Source organism: Phocoena phocoena, chromosome 19, assembly GCF_963924675.1.
Source record: "Phocoena phocoena chromosome 19, mPhoPho1.1, whole genome shotgun sequence".
In the NCBI taxonomy this organism is placed as follows: domain Eukaryota; kingdom Metazoa; phylum Chordata; class Mammalia; order Artiodactyla; family Phocoenidae; genus Phocoena; species Phocoena phocoena.
Genome location: NC_089237.1, coordinates 37,770,529 through 37,792,064, shown reverse-complemented (window position 1 = coordinate 37,792,064; position 21,536 = coordinate 37,770,529). Strand labels below are relative to the sequence as shown.

Here is a 21,536-nt window from a genome sequence, read left to right as displayed (position 1 = left end):
GGGCTTAGGCCTAGTTCACTGTGGAGACAGACCCCTGGGAAAAAGGAATGTAAGAATTCCTGGGCTGCCGGCCCGAAGCCTGGCGGCGCAACTCCCCCCTGGCCCACGGACGGAGCCTCCCAGCTGTGCTCACAGCCAGCCCAACTGCAGCCCGCACCCCTTCACGGGACACTTGAACTACTCCTGGGTACCCCACGAGGTGTGGCGCCGGGCGGCCCAATGGGCCGAGATGCTGCCCGTGCGGCGCCCTCTGGCCACGTCCGCCTCCCTCACGGTGCTGGCCGAGGCCTCGTACAAGCGGGCCCCGGCTCCCAGCTCAGCGCTGCTCCTCCGCCCCTCCCAGCACTTGCCGGACGTCAGGCTAACAAGCACCCTCCACCTCCACCCACCTTCATGCCACTCAGCCGGAACCCGGGGGGCAATGCCAACTACCAGGTGTATGACAGCCTGGAGCGGAAGCGGCAACCGCAGGAGAGCCAAGCACGGGCCAACTCGCCGCTACCTTCCACCTCGGCCTCGAGGCCCTCTCTGTACAGGAGCCAGACTGGGAAAATGAACTGACCGGCGGCATATGGGGGCGGGGGCGGGGGCGGGGGCGCAAGGCATGGAGAGAGGAATAAAGAGCGCCAGAGTCCAGGAAACATTGGTGGTCTGTGGCTTGGAAGCGCCATTCCTTCTGCCAGCCTGGGCCCCTGCCCTTGGGTTCCTGCAATAAGAAGCCAGTGTCCCCTTCTTGGCCTGAGGGTCCCCTTGGTTTAGTGGCCACAGTTCTGCCAGCAGGCCCCTCCTGGTCCTATACCATGCACTAAGTACATCTGCAGCTGCAGACTCCAAACCCCTGGTCTCTGGGCACCTCCTCTGTGTCTCAGCTGTCCCTGTCCCCAAAGAGCCTCATACAAGTAGCTGCTTCCAAACTGGGAGGTTCCACACCTGGGCAGGTCCAGCTCCAGGCCCAGTGAAGGGCATGAAGAAGGCTGAGGCGGACTCCAACCAGGCCTTCAGCAGGCCTCTGAGGCCGAGGTCTTCCTAGTCTCAAGAGGGGCCAAGAGACGGAATGTGTCATTTGAACAAGTGAGTCAGTGGGTGGTGAGCAGATGAATGACCACTCGAGGGGAGGTGTGCCGGCCACCGGGCCCTGTTTGACTGTCCAGGCTCAGCTTACCTGACCCTGGTTACCAGGGAATGCTACCCTGGGTCCTCCTTTTCGTCCCCCTCCCTCCCTGTGACCTCACCACCTGCCCCATTATGACCCAGTCTGGCTCCCAGTGACTATGTGGAGGCCAGGGGACCCAGGCAGTCCTTGGACCCCCGGCCATGGGTGAGCGAGCCCTCTACCGAGCCGAGCCGTGCTCTGGCACCATCCCCAGGAAATGCCAGGAGCTAGGAGACTCAATTCTTTTGCTCCTGATCAGATTCATCTTCCTCAACTTGGGGATGAACGTGGTGACTATGGTCAGAGCAGGATCTGGGCAGCGGAGCTGGGGGAGCCCTGGGGCCTTGAAGGGGCTGAGGTGGGAGGGCTGCTGGGGTGTGGCCGGACAAGGGTTGGATTTCAGGGCTAACCCTGCTCTCAGTCTCCCCCCTCCCCTGCTTCCCTCAGCTCTGGAGCCATCTGAAGGGTTACTTGCGGGTACTTTTCAATCGTATTCTCCCCAAGGGTGAGTGGGCGCCAGCGTGGGCTCAGGGCATGTGGGCCTGTCCCCTTTCTTCTATCCCTGCGTTGGTTCTCAGCCCCTCAGGAAGCCAGGCCCTGACCCATCTCGCCTTTCCCCGCAGACAAGCAAGCCAGCTGTGTAGGCAGCCATCGCATGTGCATGCGCTGCTCCGTGGATCCCAAGAACCTGTGCTCAAGAGTTTCTTCCCGCTTCCGCCATGGCCCAAGCTTCCTGCTCGGGCACCCAAACCACCTTGACTCCTGGATACCAGACAAAAAATATGAGAAGGCTCCTAAGTGCTGCTGGATGCCGCCTCAGTGTGGACGGGCTGCGGCTTCCACGGAGGCTCCACGGGGACTGTGGATGGAGCGGGTAGTGAGAGCTGGGGAGGCCCCTCCGGCCACAGCCTTAAAGTCCCAAGCCTCTTTGTACTCCAGGCAGGAGACATCTTCCAAGCTCCGAAGGATGAGCAAGGTGGACGTGTTTCCACTCCGCCTGCCCCAAGACAGCAAGACTAAGACACCAGACTCTGACCCAGCCCAGTCCCCAGCCCGGGCCCAGACCCGCCCCCCAGTTCAGCCCCCTGCGCATGCTCCTGCCAAGGCCCAGACCACCTCCTCAGCCCACCCCCCTGAGCACACCCGCCCCCGACCCAGGCTGAGACCTGCTCCCGAGGCAACGCCCATGAGCACACTTCCGCCCAGGCCCAGGCCTTCTCCCTACTGCACCCCACTGGGAACACTCCTGCCAAAGCCCAGACCTTCTCCTCCACCCACCCCTCTTAGCACGCCCCACCTCAGGCCCAGACTTGCTCCACATTCCACTCCCCTGAGCACACCACCCCCCAGGCCCAGACCCCCTCTCCAGCCCTCACCCCTGAGCACAGCCCTGCCCAGGTCCATGGCCCTGAGCATACCTCAGCCCATACCCCAGCCCAGGCCCAAGACCAGGACACCTCACATGCCTCAGCCCAGTCCCTGGGCCAAACATCTGTCTGCACCCTGACCCATGCTCATCTGACCTATATCCATGCCAACACTCTGGTCCCTCTCCCAACTTCTGCCCCTGCTACTACTCCTGCCCTAGCCCCTACACCAGTCCCTGTCCCGATCTCTGCCACAACCTCTGTCCCAGGGCTGGGCATGGCCCTGACGAACACTCAAGTCCCGTCCACCACCCCTACGCCCATTCTAGGTTCTATTCCCTCTACCTTGTCTGCCTTTAGCCAAGGCCTCTCCTCCGGCCATGTGGTCTACCATGACCGCAGGGTAAAGCAGAACTTATTCCATGTGTGTCCGCCTCAGAACTCTGGGTATTCCAGAAAGAACTTGCTGCTGGATGCCGGCTCAGTGTGGACGGGCTGGTACCCCCTCCAGGCCCCAAGAGGGGCATGGTCTGGTGAGCTCTGGTACAGCAGAGCAAACACTGAAGCAATGTAGTAGGGACAGTGCCAAGCCCTCCACAGGATCCATACTGGGTTACCTGGAGTTGGGGAATATGGAAGGGAAGATCTCAAATGATGCCAAAGACAAATTTGTACAGTCCAAGACCTTCCCTTATTGCAGCTTCCATCCTGGCAGTTCTGAGAAGAGAAACACGGACCCCCAGACTCCAGTCTACCCCACATTCCTGGTGTACTCCAAGGATGCTGCACCTTCTCAACCTTGCTTCCATTCTCCAACCAGTGCCCAGAGCTCACCATGCACCATGCCTCCACCATGCACTCTTTCTCTGCCTCTTGTTTCTCCCAGATCCTTTGTCCTTCAACACAGCAACCACCAGAAGCCCTCCACGTTAATACAACCCCCCACCTTTCCCCCAACCTGCAAGTCTCCTCAGTCTGTCCTCTCTTCCCAGGGCCCCATCCCTCCCCAGTTAGCCACTACTTCCCAAACCCCAAACCAGCCCCAACCCCCTAAACTTCATGAGAGTCTAGGCCTCAACCAAGGCTCTGTCCTCCAAAGGACCCAGGCCCTTCAAAAGACTGTAGAGTTTTCAGAAACCCAGGCCTTACCCCAAATCCAGGCCTCCACAAGGACCCAGGCCTTATCCAAGACCCAGGCCTCCACAAGAACCCAGGCCTTACGTGAGACCCAGGTCTCCCCAAGAACCCAGGCCTTGCTCAAGATCCAGGCCTCCACAAGCTTCCAGGCCTTACCCAAGCCCCTTACCTCTGCAAGAATCCAAGCCTTTTCCACGACTCTGATCTTCAGAAGAATCCAGTCATTACCCAAGATTCTGGCTCCCAGAAGAGCTTAGGTTCTACTCGAGATAGACGTTTCTTTATACGCCCATATCTCACCCAACCCTCTGGTCTCCACAAGAACACACCATTTCTCCAAACTTCTGACATTCAGAGGAGCTCAGGCTTTATGCATGATTCTGGAGTCTATAGGAATCTGGAACGAAAGCAAGAGACTGTATTCTATAAAAGTCAAGAGCTCTCCCAAAAAACTGGCTTCCATAATAGCCCACACCCTTCTCAACATTCTGGATGTGACAAGAGTACAGGTAACGCCCAAGATTCAGGAGTCTCTAGGAGTCCAGACTTTACCCAAGATTCTGGGCCAGAGAAGCGTCTGTACCTTGCCCAAGACTCTGGAGTCAAAGAGAGCTCAGGCCTTTGCCAGGAATCTGAAGAGCCCAGGCCTTGTGCAAACCCCTTCGCCTCCATAAGGGCTCAAGCCTTACCTGAGACTCAGGAGACTACAAGAATCCAGGTCTTACCCAAGATTCTGGAGTCTGCAGGAGCCAAGGCCTTACTCAGGATTCTGACCTCTGTAAGAAACCAGGCCTTACCCAAGCCACTAAAGTCAAAAGGAGATGTGGCCTTACCTAAGATGCTGGAAATTACAGGAGCTCAGAACATAACCATGACCTTAGCTTTCACAAATACTCGGGAATTAATCGAGATCCTGGCCCCCATAAGTGTCCAGCCCTTACTCAAGACTCTGGCTTATCCAAGAGATCAGGCCTCCATAACAACTCATGCCTTATCCCAAACCCCGGCCTCCACAAGAACCCTCTAGGAACTGACTCTGTCCAAGTTTTGGGCCCACATCAGACCCGACAGTCATTTATATCTGAGGCAGCTCCTCGAAAGGAGGATGCAGGGCAGCACATACCATGGACTTCTATCCCACCCAGTCAGAACTCCTGCTCTCCCAAGGCTCAGGTGGCCTACAATGACCTGCAAACCTTCTCAGAGGTACCTGTACTGATTGAGCTGCAATCATCCTCCCGGCGAGCAGGCAGCCAAGACTGGGTGTACCACCCAATGGATACACTTCCTCCAGCCTGCCAGGACTATCGCCAGATGTCTACGCCTCCCAAAACCAGCTGGAAGCCCTACTGTCCTGGGTCAGGCACCCGGCTCGGCCATGTGGTCTTTCAGGCCCGCCAGAGACAGTTCAGAGCAGGCAGGGACAAGTGCGAAGCTCTGTCTCCCAGGCGCCTTCACCGAGAGACATCCAACAACTCACCGGAGACCATCAAGGTTTGGGGATATCAGTGTGCTCAGAGCAACTTAGAAAAAGAGGGGACAGATATGCATGAGGAGTAAAGAGAAAAGAGAAGTGTTCTGTGGGTGGTTGAGGACATCCACCCCAGACCAATTCCACAGGACCTGATGAGGATCTAAGGTATCCGTGCTTTCCCTCCATCGTTGTCTAGCTAAATCCGTTATCCCCAAGGCCCTAGAGCTGCACTGTCAACTACAGTAGCCACTAGCCAAATGCATATTAGAATGTAAATTAGTTAAAATTAAGGAAAATTAGTTCTGTTAAAAATTAATTTAAAATGTTAAAAATTCTCTTCTTTAGGGAACAGAATTTCCCTGGCATCCAATTCTGTTCCCTGGTGGTCCAGTTGTTGGGACTTGGCGCTTTCACTGCTGTGGCTGGGGTTCAATCCCTGGTCGGGGAACTCAGATCCCGCAAGCTTCATGGCTTGGCCAAAAAAAAAAAAAAATTCTGTTCCTCAGTGCCACGACCTTCTAAGTGCTCAGTAGGCACATGGAGCTAGCGGCTACTGTATTGGACGGCACAGATTTAGAACTTTTCCATCATCATGGAAAATGCTATTGGAGAGCAGTGCTTTAGAGTTTAGAGCAATTTTCCTTTCCCTGTCACCCACCCCCAGCATCTTAAAGCTCCCCCAGAGACCAGAGAACTTAGCTATTTTTAGCGTGGCTCAGAAGCCACCCTCTAGGGAGGAGGTAAGATGTGGGGCTGGACACCCAGTGCCTGATTTCCCCAGACTGTGAGAAAGAGCCCAGGCTTCAGTTTTCCTCATCTGGTCTCTTGGCTCATGACCAGATGTATGGAAACTTACCTCCCCCGTTCTGGGCTGTGTTTGGGGCTCTTGGTTACTGAGGGAGAAGACCTCTCTTTGTCAGTGACTAGGAAACCTTGTGTTTTAGGCTCCCTAAATTGAGCCCTGGATTCTGAGGGTCTCCTCCTTCATAGGCCTCTAAATATTTCGAGGTGTCTCCACTTAGTTTTCTTGCCCATGGACTCAGGCCTAGTTCACTGGGGAGACAGACCCCTAGGAAAAAGGAATGTTAGAATTCCTGGTCCAGTATGCATTGGTCTAATCTGTGAGCGTGTCTCTGGTGTCCTATCTTTCTGTCCTATTATTCTGACTCCTAGGTTCATCCTGGACTTAAGCTGTGTCCATGATAGCACTGGTCGCTGAAAGCCATTTCCTTCGCCTGATAATTTTTCATTGCCCTGCCCTAGCCCAGCTGGAGTTTCCTCTGGACTTGATTTTCAGTCCTGATAACTGTTCTGTATACACACATAAACTGCGAGATTCCAAAGTGTTTTCCCTGACACCACTTGTGTGTCTGAGGTGGGCAACACTAATATGTCCCTTCACTGAGTCAGATGTCCATCCCTGGGTCACTATATGCACACTATCGGTGTGTTCTTGTCTAACGTTACCACCACCGATTCCAAGGAGATACGTCCCAGCTGGAGAGCCCATTTCCAACAGCTCTCTGGCTGAGCTCTGAACTTGGACAAGTCATGTGCAACCTTTCTAGGCTTGCAGTCTCATCTCTAAACTGAAGTTATAATTGCATGCAAGAACCCTTCTAGATTTAAATGACCAGGGCTCCTCTACTCCCAAGTGAGATGTAGAGTCCCCTATTTCTCCGCATTCCCTAGTGTATGTCCCTCATTATTGTTTGCTATTCAGATCCATCCTATTAGGCCTCTGTTCTAACCCCAAGGAGTGTTTGTGCGCTTCACCTGGCCTTGTAAAGACACAGAATAGTTTATCATAAAGACAAAGAATAGCTTACCTCCATAGAAACTACAACTTCCATCAGGCACTACTTCAACGGAACAGCAAAGGATGTGGGGGCGTGGCCCCAACGCCCTGGTAGCTTTGAAGACACACTACAACTCCCAGGATAGCCGCGAGATCTCTGCAGAGCGAAAGGAGTGACTGAACTCTGACTGGAGGCCGGGCTGGTCCGGAACCACCCCGACAGTCTCCAGAAAGGGGCGTGGTTATAATTTAAGGGCGTGGCCTTACAGGCAGCAGGAAGAAGTTACCTGTTGAATCTTCCTATCCATTCTCTTCCCAGCCTTTGTAGCTAACCCTAAGAGGGAAGCCGCAAACCACCAGCCTCTTCTGAAAAAGAGGTAAGGGGACGTAGACAAGGGGCAGCGAAGGAGGCAATTGCATTCCTTAGGAGGGGCCAAACAGCTACTTTCTACCTGCTGAGTCAGGTGAACCGTTCCATGGGGGCGGGGACCAGCATATGAGAAAAGGGCAAGGACGGAGGAGGTATTTATTTGTTCTCTTTCAAGACTAAATTTAGGGCCCTTCGTCTGCAGACCCATTGGCGGACTGTGTCTTGGGAACCCTCTTGGCCTCTGGAAGAGCCAAGAACGGGGACCAGTTTTCCGCAGCAAAAGGTACGGCCCGTCTGGGCTTCCTCCCGTTTGTGTATTTCCTAGCCCCCAAACGACAGAGCCATATGGCTTCCGCGGTCTGGGGGAGTGCTCCCTGGTTGGGCCCACCGCCCCCAGCCCCAGCCCGGCCGCTCACGGACATCGACTTCTGCTCTGGGGCGCAGCTGCAAGAACTAACCCAACTGATCCAGGAGCTGGGTGTGCAGGCGAGCTGGAGTGAAGGTCCCAAGCCAGGACCAGATCTCCTCCAGGCCAAGGACTTTGTTTTCTCTTTGCTTGCTAAGTAACCCTCCGAGCCTTCGGGAACTTGCAGCTCTCAGCTCCGCCTCACCCCGCCCCGGCTCTGGATCACGACTTTACGATCCCTTCTCTTTCCTTAGGTCTCGTTCACCGCCGGGACCCTCGCTTTCCTCCTCAGGCAGAGCTCCTGCTGCTTCGTTGCGGGATTCGCGAGGGCTCCCTGGATCTGGGGCCTGCGCCTCTAGGTCCCTACGCTCGGGGACCTCACTACAACGCCGGCTTCACACTCCTGGTGCCCGTGCTTTCGCTAGATGGCACTGGGCAGGAGCTGCAACCGGACGTGGGATCCTGTTACACATGGCTCTTCCTCCCAGAGCAGGTACGCGGAACCTCGGCCCGGGAGGCATGGCAGGATTTCCTAGGACCCCTAGTCCCAGGAGGACGTGATTCGATCCACCCAGCCCAAAGCAAAGAAACTCCCAAGGATCCGCAAATCTCCGTGGACTGGCTACACGTCACTGAGCCTGAGGCACACGAGTCTTTGGAAAACTCACCTAGTAATGTTTCAGTGCCAGAGTTGCCTCAACAAGACGTAACCGATGTTGGCTTTCCCTCACCACTGAAAAAAACGGAATGGTGACGTCACCAAAGCAACCGACGTTAGCCCAGTGCCACAGCCGTTGGAGGCTCCGGAGGCGTGGCCCACATTGTGCCCCGCCCAGGTGGCTGCCTGGTTCTCTGCTTCGCTGGCTGCGGTCACTGAGTCCCCGTTTCCGGTTCCGGGTGCCCCGCGCTTGGTCCACGCAGCCCGCCACGCGGGGGTCACCAGCATCCTCCTGGCTACGCCCGGGCCCCCGCGCCGCCTCCTGCTTTTCGACTTGATCCCCGTGGTGTCCGTGGCCGGCTGGCCCCAGGGGCCTCGGAGCCACTCGTGGGCCGGCCCGCTGGCCTCGGAGTCGTCTTCCTTCTACCTGGTGCCCGGCGGCGGCGGCGGCGGCACAGAGCGGCCGGACGCCTCCGGCTGGCAGTTCTGCTTCGCCCGCCAAGAGCTGGCGCTCAAGACGCGCATATCCGTTCCCCTGCTGCAAGCGCACGCGGCGGCTCAGGCGCTGCTGCGCCCTCTGGTGGCCAGGACTAGGGTCGCGGCGCCCTACCTCCTGCGGACGTTGCTCTACTGGGCGTGTGAGCGGCTGCCCGCGCCCTCTCTGGCGCGAGCCGAGAATGCGGGCGCCTGCTGCCTCGGGCTGCTGGATGAGCTGGGCCGGGTGCTCGAGGCCGGGACGCTGCCCCACTATTTTCTGAGTGGCCAAAAGCTCCGTGCGGGGGACGGCGCCGCTTCGCTGCTCTGGGCGTTGGCCCTGCTTCGCAGGGACCCTGCCCGCGCCCTGCGCGCCGCTGTGGAAGAGGCCAAGGCTGCACGCAAGGGGGGGCGGCTTAGCGGGCGTGGGAGGCGGGGCCCATTAAAGAGTCTGTTCCTACTAACCTGGAATGTGCTTCTGTTGGCCAGCGGGATGTGGAGGGGACTGCTCTCCCCTCACCTGGGAGACAGGCTGAGCCCTTTGGGCCTGAAGAGCCCGTTCTAGAAGGCCTCCTCGCCGGTTCCTCCGCTTCCTCCCCCCTCCTCCCGCCCCATCCCTGGCACAGGTCGTTCCATTCTGGCCTCTCCACTTTCCAAATCTGTGGCCAGCACCCCTCCCACTCCGGTGCAGCCTCTGGCATCCATCTCCCGCCTGTTCTTATGGTCTTTTCTCTTAGGAGTCAATAGGGGTGGGGGTAATATATTTGCTGAAAGAACGTGTAAAGGAGAAAGGTATGGAGACCAGGGACTGACCAATTTGTCTCACACAAAAGCAGAGACATTAAGGAGGCCGGATTTCACCCCAGGCTAGACCTCACCACCACCGCTATCTCTTCAGTTATTCCCCCCACCTTCCTCATCCAGTTCTTTCCTCCATCCCGGGCAGTAGGGTCCCTTTCTCCATTCTCGGGGCATCCGCCATTCCATCTATCTAAGCCCAACCTCTCCCCCCCATCCAGAGTTCCATTCAGTGAAGTCGCCTCCTTGTCCCTCCTCCTCTGAACCCGGAGACATGCGAGACATGCGGCCTTGCCTCGGCTCCGCCTGTCTCTAAGACCGTCGCCACTCCCTGCCTCCAAGGAACACCGGGGTTCCGCCCGCCCAGCTTCACCTCCCCCTCTTTCCCGGCGTCTCCGCCCCCTGCCCCGCCCCCGGACCGGCTCTCGTGGGAGGGGGAAGCCGCTGTAGCCGCCGCCGCCGCCGCCTCAGCCTCAGCTTCCCACAGCCGCTACCGCTGCCGCCGCTCCGCTTGGTCCAGCTGCCAGGCCCAGCGCTCACTTCGCCAGACCAGGGCGCTTGCGGAGACACTCTCACTCCTTCCTGGGGTCCGGGACGCCTTGCCGGGCGTGGGGGGAAGCTCCGCTTGTGGGGTACAGGGAGGGAGGAGCCTGGAACCGGAGCCAGCGCCCGCCGTCCCCGGATCGACAAGAGAGGACAGGTTGAGGGGTGTCAGGGAAGGAAGAGGGGGCGCTATAGGCAGTCCCAGGGAGGACAAGGAAGCCCTGTCGCAGAAAGCTCTGATGCGCTCTGACTTATAGCGGGTCTGTTCACATTTGGGGACCCGTGACAACGTGGGTGCACTCCTCTCTCGGGGGGCTGGTTGGATTGGAGGGCGTGGGATCTAAACAGCACCAGCTGTCCCCGAGGATATTAGGGGCTGTCAGAAAAAAGGAAAAAAGCCAAAAACCTATGCTCCTTATTCCGAGGTGACACAGGGCCCTCCAGACAACCACCTGGTGTAACCACTAGGAAGGGCGGATTTGGAGATGACTTCAAAAGGAGTGGATGGTAACAAGGTGAGGAAAGGGGCTCAGCAGCTGGAATGCTGTGCCACTAGAAATGGGGGTGACTTGGTAAAAAGCGGTATCGTCCAGAGACAGGGTCTGGGAACCTCTTCTTGCTGATTGGCGACAGTCTGGATATTTCAAGGCATACCTTTTTGGGGACTTCAGGGAAAAAAAGTGGGGGAGTCTTCAATTAGAGGGTGGCAAAAGAAAAGACACCAAGGTTGGGTTCTTCCTAGACACTGGCAGCACCCCAGCAGGGGTGGGGTGAGCTAATATCCCCAAAGCTAAGGACCCACACCCTTAAAATTACAAGAGTGGCTTTGGCAGGAGTGCAGGGCCCGGAAATAGGGTGGAAAGGTGCCTGGGGATATTGGAACCACATCCTGGAAAATTTGAGGGTCTTGGCTTTGGGATAGTGTTAGTGGGGGACAGGGACACTGGAGATCAGAGAAGGGGGAGTTTTCTGTGGGGGGCAAAGGTCGAGGGTGGGGTCAACTGAGAGGTACATAGGCTGCTGGGTCTGGCGAAGCTAGCACGAGGCCCAAGGGTGGGAGCTGGTGCCTGGGGTGGGGGTCGTCTAGGGCTTATCCTCAGGTCCCGTGGGTGAGGCGGCGAGTCGGACCGGAGAGTCAAGAGCATGTCCTGGTGAGCTAGCGGGCTTCTCCGGGGTGGCCCAGCGCGCTCCGGGAGCCTGCGGGTTTTGGGGTGTCTCCTCCCGGGGCGCCATGGCGGCACTGGCCAGCAGCCTCATCCGGCAGAAGCGGGAGGTCCACGAGCCCGGGGGCAGCCGGCCCGTGTCGGCGCAGCGGCGCGTGTGTCCCCGCGGCACCAAGTCCCTTTGCCAGAAGCAGCTCCTCATCCTGCTGTCCAAGGTGCGAATGTGCGGGGGTGGGGGGGGGGGTTGGCGCGCGCGACCGGACCGCTGACCGGGTGAGTGGCTGGGGCGGGGTCTCCGGGCCGGGGGTCTCTCTGCCTGGGAGGTTGCGGCCAGGGACTCGGAAGAGCGGGGCCCGACTGACGGGGACTGCCCGAAAGTGAAAGGGGGTGGGCCTGGACCACAAACCCTCGGCCAGACGATGCCTCAGTTTCCCTTGTCTCGCGTCCATAACCCCGAGTCTCCTCGCTTTCGAGGGCAAGGGGAAGGCTTGAGGGGCTAAGCCTGGTGCCCCGAAGCCTGGAAGCTCCCGCTCGCCCCCCCCACCAACACAGGAGTCCCCACCCCCACCATCCTCTTACTACGTGCCCTCTCTCTCGATTCTTTCAATGCCGAGCGGAGGGGCCTGGGGGTTCCGGAAGCCTGGGTCACCCAGAGGGTTTCTGCGGCTCCGGAAGCCCCGTCCCCGCCCCGGTTCTCCCGCTCCTCCGAGCCTTGGCTCCGTTCCTCCTCGCCGAGCTTGCCTGGCTCGGTACCAATCTCCCCAGCTCTCCCCCGGGTGTCCTTGCAGCTACCTCGCGAGTCCGCCCCTCTGTGCGCCCTCCTCCCGTGACCTGCACTTCAAGAAGGGAGCTGGGCACTCCCCAATGACCGCCTACGCGGCTCAGAAATCGGGCCCCACGGGCTCAGGAGACCCTCTGCCGCGAGGAACTCAGACACACTACACGGCTGGATAGCCGCACGGAGACTGGTGGTCGTACCATCTACGAGGGGGTACCAGGAACTCGGCCGCAAGCGCCAGGCAAAGAGAGTTGTGAAAGTTAGCCTGTGGTCCCCGTCCAGGTGCGACAGGCGGGAAGTCCCTCTGGCCTCGCTCCCGTCCGCTCTCAGCTCCCCTAGGGGGAGACCCCCCCACCCCCCCGCTGGCGTCCTCCTCCCCCCGCCGCCGGCCCTCCGCAGTGGTACGGTCAGCAGCCCACCCTTTGTGTGGGACTCAGCCCCCACGTGAGTCAGCCTGCCTCACCAGCTCCCTGGCCCCTCCCCCATTTCCTTGGTTTAGTACCGAATATCCCCCATCCCAGGTGGGTTACCTGGCTGAAGGGGAGAGGCTGAGCCTCAGGGAGGGCTGGGCCCCCGTGAGCCAGCAGACTGACAGACAGACAGATGGGTCAGTGTCAGGCTGGCGGTGGGCCAAGGCGAGGCCCGCGCGAAGCGAGCGGCAGCTGCAGCAGCAGGTGCTGAGTCAGCGTCAGGTCCAGTCCCACCCCCATTCCTGAGGGTGCGACCCTACCCTGGGGTCACCTTAATGCCCCCCACATTCGCAAACACACTGCACTTTCAGCAGCTCTGCCTGTCTCCCTCTGTCCTCTGCGTTTCCATGTATCTCTCCCTTTCCTCTTCCTTCTTCTCCCCTCCCCCCATCCTGGTTGAGCTGTAGAGTAGGAATTAAACCTTTAAATAAATTTCAGTCAATTAAACTGAAAGCTGGTAAGAGGAAGCAGAAGGGACCCACACCCCAGCTTCCTCTGGAGTCAAAGAGAGGTGGGATAGAGCTTGCTTAGAGGGTCAGGGAGCTGGGGCCCTGGGACCCTCTTCCTTCCCTCCATCCTCCTTTCTTTCTCTCCTCTGATCCCGCCAAGTGTAGCAATGTTTCTGGGAACAGAGATGTCATGTTCCAAGATGAATGTCTCTCTCTCCAGAGCCTCAGCTCAAAGGCATCGTCACCAAACTGTTCTGCCGCCAGGGTTTCTACCTCCAGGCGAATCCCGATGGGAGCATCCAGGGCACCCCAGAGGACACCAGCTCTTTCAGTGAGAGGGGAATCCAGCTGCTGGGTGGGAAGGGGGAGCGCAGGCATAGGAGATGACAGTCCTATTGTGGCTTCAGGTTCTGTTGTTTTCAGTCTGGCTCTTTGACCCCGCAAAGGAAGAAGTAGAACTAGGACCATAATTGGGGGGGGGGGCTCAGATGGGCATTGGAGGCTTGGGGTACCGATACCCCTTCTCTCTACCCGCAGCCCACTTCAACCTGATCCCTGTGGGGTTCCGTGTAGTCACCATCCAGAGTGCCAAGCTGGGTCATTACGTGGCCATGAACACTGAGGGGCTGCTCTACAGCTCGGTGAGACAAGGGGGCAGGGTGGCCTGCAGTCAGGGGACTCCCCTAGCTACAGTCTTCCCAACTAGATATTTTGCAGCTCAGGGCTTCCTCTCCCTCCAGCTCTTGCCGACACCCTGTCCTCACTGCCCGCTCCCAAGCACCTCCTCTAGCGTCCCTCCAATCCCTTCTCCTCCAATAGCCTCCTAAATACACCCAGGCTCTTTGAATGTCCAACTCTTGCCACCTTTTAGGACCCCTGTGTCTTCTCCAACCTCCTCTAGACCTCATTATTACTCACTTCCCCAGAGTCATTCAGGATGCTGGGGAAGGATTCAGGAACTCCTCCAAGCAGAAATTCCCTCCAGGTGCCCTGGATGGTGAGAGGTTGGGAGTAGAGCAGAGAGAAGTTATCTTCTTATCCCAGGTCCCCAGAAGTCTAGTTCCCGGCCCTCGGGGGGCCACCAGACTCTTCCTCATCCTCCCTTTCTCCCATTTCCTGCATGGACTCAGAAGTTGGCTCTGCCAGTCTCAAACATATGGATTATATCCTACCTTGTTCTTCCCAGGGCTCCCTTCTGTTCAGTGATGTGTCTTTTTGTCTTTCTGTCTGTGTGTGCCTTTCTGGGTCTTTGTCTCCTCAGCCACATTTCACAGCTGAGTGTCGCTTTAAGGAGTGCGTCTTTGAGAATTACTATGTCCTGTACGCCTCTGCTCTCTATCGCCAGCGTCGTTCTGGCCGGGCCTGGTACATGGGCCTGGACAAGGAGGGCCGAGTCATGAAGGGAAATCGAGTCAAGAAGACCAAGGCAGCCGCCCACTTTGTGCCCAAGCTCCTGGAGGGTGAGTATGGACCCCTAGCGAAGAGGTGGACCACATGGGATGGTATTGACCTTGACATGGACATTTAGTGACACCCAGCTAAGGGGCTATAAGTGTTTTAAGAGGACACATGCTATGACAGGTCAAGCCAGGAAGGCTTTGGCCTTTGGAGGTTTGGGAAGCTCTCCTTCTGTGGGTTCCCAGCGGAGCAGTGTAGGGGAAGGGAGCCCTTCCGAATGATCACATGTGACAGTTTTTCCAAATGTTTACCTATTACATTACATAGCTTGCTGGTTTTCCAGCTCCCTGTAGTAGTTACATCCCTGCCTGCCACTCAGCCCCAAAACCAAAACCACACATTTTATTCTTTGGGTAGCACAGCACCCCACTGCTAGGTACTAGTTTCCATATTGGTCAGCTTTCACTACCATAACAACCCCCCCACCTCATTCCCCAAATCGGTGGCTTATAACAAGAAACATTCCTTTTTGCTCTCAAGTCTGCAGGTCAGTTGCATCTCTGCTCCAGCCTGTGGGTCAGCTCCTTGCCCCACGTCTTCCCACTCCTGGGCTCAGGCTAAAGGAACAGCTCTTGTTTAGGATATGTCATTCTCCTGGCAGAGGATCCAGGAAAAAGAAACTTGCAATGCTTTTAAAGCTTCTGCTAAGCTATGGCACATGTCCTATCTGCTCACATTCTGTTGGCTCAAGGAAGTTACATGGCCAAGCACAAAGCCAATGTTGTAGGGCAATATATTCTGAATCATTTTAAACAAGAATAGAGTCTCTCACAGATATCAAGGAGCTCTTGATACATTCTTATATAATCCTGTGTTAGGATGTGGATTGCCATATAGTCTACGATTTGTAGCTTATTTTCTTTCTTTTTTCTTTCTTTCTTTCTTTCTTTGGCTGCGCCGGTCTTAGTTGCAGCATGCAGGATCTAGTTCCCTGACCAGGGATCGAACCCAGGCCCCCTGCACTGGGAGCGCGGAGTCTTAACCACTGAACCACCAGGGAAGTACCTGTAGCTTATTTTCAAGTTGTCTTTTTAAGAAAGAAAACTCTTAATTGTAATACAGAAAATGTATCATTCTTTTCTTTTACAGTCAACATTTTTGTATCTTGTTTAAGAAATCTTTCCCTTCCCCAAAGTTCAAAAGATATTTCTATTAAAGTTTTCTATTAAAATTTTCAGGGACGTATTTTTTTTAAAGAAGATGTTGGGGGTAGGAGTTTATTAATTAATTTATTTATTTTGGCTGTGTTGGGTCTTCGTTTCTGTGTGAGGGCTTTCTCTAGTTGTGGCAAGCGGGGGCCATCTTCACCGCGGTGCGCGGGCCTCTCACTGTCGCAGCCTCTCTTGTTGCGGAGCACAGGCTCCAGATGCGCAGGCTCAGTAGTTGTGGCTCACGGGCCTAGTTGCTCCGCGGCACGTGGGATCCTCCCAGACCAGGGATCGAACCCGTGTCCCCTGCATTAGCAGGCTGACTCTCAACCACTGTGCCACCAGGGAAGCCCCAGGGGCGTATTTTTAACATTTAACCATCTGCAGTTGATTTTTGCATATGGTGTAACGTAAGGATCCAATTTAATCTTTTCTTCCATATGGACTGCCATTTTTCCAGGCCTAATTTTTGAATTGATGTGACACACAAGCCATATCACATACCGTAGCATCATACATATGTGGTTCTGTTTATGGACTTTCTTTTTATTGGTCACCTACTTTATCACTGCATTGACCATAATGAGCCATGGTATCTGGTTAAGTAAGGCTCCCCTCTCTTGTTATTGTTGTTTTTTTGTGTTTCAACCAGAAGTGTTCTGGCTATTTTCACCCTTTTACTCTTTTATGTCAAGTTTGGAGCCATTTCATCAAGTCCCAGGAAAATCTCTGTTGGGTACCAGTCTGTGCTCTTTACACAGCCAGCTCATTGAACCCTCACCACTACCTGATGAAGGTCAGTGTTATTTTCCTCATACTACAGCTGAGATGCACAGAGATGGACTGCTGGCGCACAGCTGCAAAGCAGTAGCTCTTCTGCATGCCCCAGCACCCAGCTCACCCAGGCAGCACAGTGGATACACTGATAAGCCTGAGACCACAAAGCCTGGGTCATCTGCAGAGTCACTAGCAGTGCATGCTGTCACTTTGCTGAGGATCCCTGGTGACAGCAGAAACCATGCATGTTTCTAAGTTGACCATCTAAGTTTCTAAGTTGACCATCTAAGTCAGTTCATTCTCATTGACTGAAAAACAAAACAAAAAACAAACAGGAAACTGACCCCTGGAGATAGTTCATATTGAAAAAGAAGGCAGGCTGGCAGTGGGTCTCCATAATAGAGGGGAAGATGTGTGTGTGCGTATGTGTGTGTGTGTGTGTGTGAGTGTGTGTGTATTGGTATTCACATCAGAGCAAATGACTAGTATCTGGATTGTTTCATCAATTCCATATTTCAGTTCTTGAAAGAGAAGGAGGTAATCTTATTACCAAGAAGATTAAATGACTTTCCAAGTCACTCAAGTTCTCTATCCTCTTAGTTCATGGGAGTAATATTTAAGGCACTTCATTTGCAAGGTTATTTTGAGCAAAATATATGTAGAGCAAGTGGCCCTCCATACTGGGTCAGCAGCTTCAACATCACTTGGCAGCTTGTTAGAAATGCAAATTCCTGGGCCCCACTCCAGTCCTACTGAGTCTTATCACAGGGTGTGAGGCCCAGTAACCTCTGTATCAACAAGAAACCCCCTCCAGGTGATTCTGGAGCTCCTGAAGGTTGAGGACCTCTGGTGTAGGGCATCCACCACAGCACCCAAAGTGGTCAATTTTCAATGAATGCTAACAAGTTTGGTCAAAGGTCACAGAGCTAGTTCATGGAAAGGCTAGACCTTATTTGGTCTCGGGCCCTACTGAATAACTTTTTTCACCAACTGGAGTCTTATCTCCAAGGATCAAGAGCTGCAAGGTCAGATATTTGTATTAAATAGATCACCTGAAAATATTCAAGTTTAGGGCTTGGAAGAATAACAGAGGTGAGCCTTAGGCCTGTGAAGCACCATGGACAATTCTTAGCTTGTCATTTAAGACTCTTGTAGGTTGAGGCTGGGAGGCTGACCAAGTCCAATGTACACATGGCATTCTTAGAGATGCACATGTCTGTGTATACAGCCCCTCGAACATAGGAGTTGCTAAGGGTCCATTATCCGCGAGTGGGTTAAATCTTTACTTCAGTTGTCAGGCTGGCTTACATTGGGATTTTTATATTACAGATAGCTTTGGGAACAGAGATCTTTATTATACCAACATTAAAGTAAACAAACAAAAAACCAAATCAATAATAGTCATATCTCTCTCAAAGAACTGTTCGTTTCTCACTTTCCATTGTTTAGCTCTTTGTAGACAAATCTTCATCTCATCCCATCCACAGTGAACTCCCAGTTTTGTGCTCTTCTTTTTCACTGACTTTATCATAAATATTTTCTGTGATGTTCCCTAGTCTTCATAATTGTCATTGTGATGTGGCTGGAAAAGATTGCCTCAAACTGAGATAACGGGATTCAATCGTAGATATTTATCTGGCTACCACTATTTCCTAAGTAACTGTGTTGTGGCTACTTTTCTATAAGTCAAATTTTCTTCTTGTTGATGTTTTTCTTTAGATTAACTTCCTAGAAGTGGAATTACAGCAAAAGAGAGTATAAACACATCTGACTACTGGAGCGATAAGAAAGATGTTTCCCAAAAAAGCGACCATTTCTTTGTTAGTGGCAATGTATAAAGACACTTGTTTTATAAAAAGTAGTCCTCAGCATTGGGTGTCATTATTCAACTCCCCTCCAACTTTTTTTTTTTTTTTTTGCCAGTTTAGTGAGCATGTAAGTTTACCCTGTTATCGTTGCAATTTTCCTTTTTGTAAATCCTATATCCCTTCTTCCTTCCAAAGACATCTGGTCAAACGGGCTTCAGAGAGAATTCATTTCAATTAGGGTGTACGTGTATGTGTGTGCATGCTGTGTAGCTATGGCTCTTTGTATCTGGATACATATAGGAGTCCGAGTATCTGACCGTCTCTGTGTGTGCATCCGCTTCCATGTTTATGCCTCAAAGAACAGACGTGTTGTGGAGTGTATATGTCTGGGGTTCTGCTGCAGACACCTTGTTTCTGAGCATGTATTCCTTGGAGAATGCTCATATGTATGTGTGAATAAATTGTAGCGTGGAATCGTGGAGGAGATGCAAGTAATGAAATCAAACACAGACCACTTGTGGCTTAACACAGTTCTCTCATCTGTACCTTCCTGCATAGCTCTGCTAACATAGGGAACCAATTAATGAATTCCAAATAACAGTGAAATGTTTAGAAGAGTTGGGACGATTTGGGAAAAAGTGGACAGATCCTACAAGCCTCTAGTTTTCATGCAGAAAATAAATAAAGCTTTAGTGGGTTGGGACTTTGAAAAGCATTTATCAAATGAGTGATACTGGGCAGTGATACATACCACCACCAACAACCCCCACCCATGCCTCCGTGCTCTGTTCTCTGAGTCTAAAATGAAGATCGGAGCAAAGGATGCTTGTGAAAGTTAAATAAGATGATGCTCATAGAAGGTGCTCAGAAGACGTGGTCCCCTGTAGGAAAAGGAGTGGAGGGGACCCAAGTCCCAGGCCTAGGGCCCCAGTCTCTTCTCAGACTCTGAAATAGACGATGATTCCTAATTGTAAGTGTTGCCAAAGGTCTTCCCAAAATACCTTAACCAGAGCTAAAAATCTTACACGTCATTGGTAAATACATGTCGTTTGGAGGTAGACCAAACTCTTCAAACCATGGGGTTTATGATGAAAAGGTAGTCAAAGGTCCTCATGGGGTAGAGGGAGCTGGAAATCACTGACACAAATCTGTAGATTTCAAACTTCTAAAAAAACCAATAGAACCACCCACCCCCCAACCCTGTCAACACACACACACACTTTTATCCAAACAACTTTTACAGGGAACCCCAAGCTATGAAACAGATGGGGGCAGGGGCAGAGGCAGAGGATAGGTGGGCCTGCCTACTCCTCTCCGGAATCTGACGAGGGGCTCCTGGGGCACGTCCACACACCCTGGAGCCCCCCAGGTGAAAACCATGCATCTAGATAACCCCAGAGTCCCGGCCAGCACTGCGACTCTCTAAGGCTAAACCGCAGTTTCCAAGCAGTAACAGACCGGCTAATGTTTTCTGAGAGCTTCCTATACTCCAGGATCTGTGCTTAGCTCCTGACACATGCTATCTTATATTGGCCTCACATGTTCTCCAGGAGGAAGACCCTAGTAGTACTCTTAGGATCCCCATTCTCAGCTGAGGAAGATAAGGCCCGATGCAAGGATACTGGGCATTATAAGAAAAGTGTCCAAGTTCATTGAGTTTGAACATCATGGAGCCAAGAACAAACCTAGATAGTCTGGGTCTCGAATCTGTGTTCTTAACCCAGCCTGTAAAGCCTCCCAGTTTTGAGGGTTAAGTAGCATCTTTGTGAGTTAAGGTTTCCAATTCGCCATCAATTGACATTGTAACACCATTTTTAGTTTTGGGTTTCTTATTTGTTTGCTTGTTTTGTTTTCTTTTGCTTTGTTTTTTTTTTTTTTTTTTTTTTTGCTTTGTTTTTAAGAAGAGGTATGGAAGTGACCCCCAATTCACCTCAATCTCTTATCTAAAACCCTCTGTGATCAGGCCAAAAGAGTAGAGCTCAGAGTTACTGTCTAACTTGAGGATCAAGCCATAGACTTAGACAGCAACCATGGCTGCTGGGAAGATTGTTCCTGCAAGTATTTTTTGATGACAGGACAAGGTGGGAACGGAAACAGAGAGTAGCATCTGATACCTCTCAGGGCTTTTAAACCCACCTTATTGGACTCCCCTGGTGGCACAGTGGTTAAGAATCCGTCTGCCAATGTACGGGACACGGGTTCGAGCCCTGGTCCGGGAAGATCCCACATGCTGTGGAGCAACTAAGCCCGTGCACCACAACTACTGAGCCTACGCTCTAGAGCCCGCGAGCTAAAACTGCTGAGCCCACGTGCTGCAACTACTGAAGCCCATGCGCCTGGAGCCCATGCTCTGCAACGAGAGAAGCCACCGCAATTAGAAGCCCACGCAACACAATGAAGTGTAGCCCTGGCTCGCATGCAGCAATGAAGACCCAACGCAGCCCAAAATCAATCAATCAAAAAAAAGAAACAACAAAAAAACCTCCCCTTATTTACCAGGCACTACACTCCAGTGAAGTAGACAGGACTATCCCCATTTCATGATGGCAAAACTGAAGCTCAGAGAAAATCTGCTGGAGATCCCCTAGGTCAGAAGCATCAGAGCCTGGATTTGAACCCAGCACTCTCTGACCTTCCATCACTCTACATGAGACCTTGGGAAGAGTGGGTCCTTGCCCTTCTTCAGAGCCTTCCTCAAAGCCTTCCTTCTTTGCCTGCTTCCACCATAGCCCTTGTCACCAGCCATGCCAATACTTGTTGCCACTTCTGCCTCTTTTACTACCCAGAGAGCCTTGGTGGTAGAGTGTGAGTACACACAGGGCCCTCTGTGAAGGTCTGCTAGGGAATGAACAGCCCAGTCCAAGTAACCCAGACCTTCGAGGAGATGAGAACCACCCCTCCACGAAGGAAGGATCTTAGATTATAGGAAAGCACCACTGGACTGCCCAACACCACTGGACTCCAAGCACTGAGAACCCCTCCGGCCCCTGGAAATTCACACTTCCTCCCTCCCACACATGGTGGCCTTCTTTGGTCTCTGGGAAATCCCAGGGCAACTTTTGACTTCTAAGTGGGTGCCCAGGAGCCAAATTTTCCCCCAAAGTTGAGTGTGTGATTGGGTATTCAAATTCTCCCAGCTAGAAGGACTCTTGTCTGTCTTTCCCTCTGCTTCAGGACCAAATATCACACAGGACAGTGTGTTTAAGAACCTGGGATCTGGAGTCCACCAGACATGGGTTTGTGTCATGGCTCTGCCTAGCTCTGCGATTTGGGGTAAATTAACCTCCTTAACCTCCCTGAGTCTCCA

At 53.7% G+C, this 21,536-nt stretch overlaps 2 protein-coding genes and 1 pseudogene across 2 annotated transcripts; all 3 read left to right on the top strand.

Annotated features, from left to right (window-relative positions):
• Window positions 1-1,314: 1,314 nt before the first annotated feature.
• LOC136139103 (uncharacterized protein SPEM3-like) lies at window positions 1,315-5,185 on the top strand. Its single transcript, XM_065898012.1, is given in 10 exon segments — window positions 1,315-1,452; window positions 1,601-1,658; window positions 1,777-2,330; window positions 2,441-2,986; window positions 3,018-3,618; window positions 3,621-3,734; window positions 3,771-4,290; window positions 4,292-4,328; window positions 4,330-5,136; window positions 5,138-5,185. Coding segments are annotated over 10 exon segments (3,423 nt in total).
• Window positions 5,186-7,644: 2,459 nt separating this feature from the next.
• Window positions 7,645-9,283, top strand: LOC136138041 (transmembrane protein 102-like). The gene is given in 4 exon segments (XM_065896558.1): window positions 7,645-7,854; window positions 7,956-8,441; window positions 8,443-9,243; window positions 9,245-9,283. Coding segments are annotated over 4 exon segments (1,536 nt in total).
• Window positions 9,284-11,409: 2,126 nt separating this feature from the next.
• Window positions 11,410-21,536, top strand: part of LOC136139101 (fibroblast growth factor 11-like) — a 52,861-nt pseudogene continuing 42,734 nt past the window's right edge.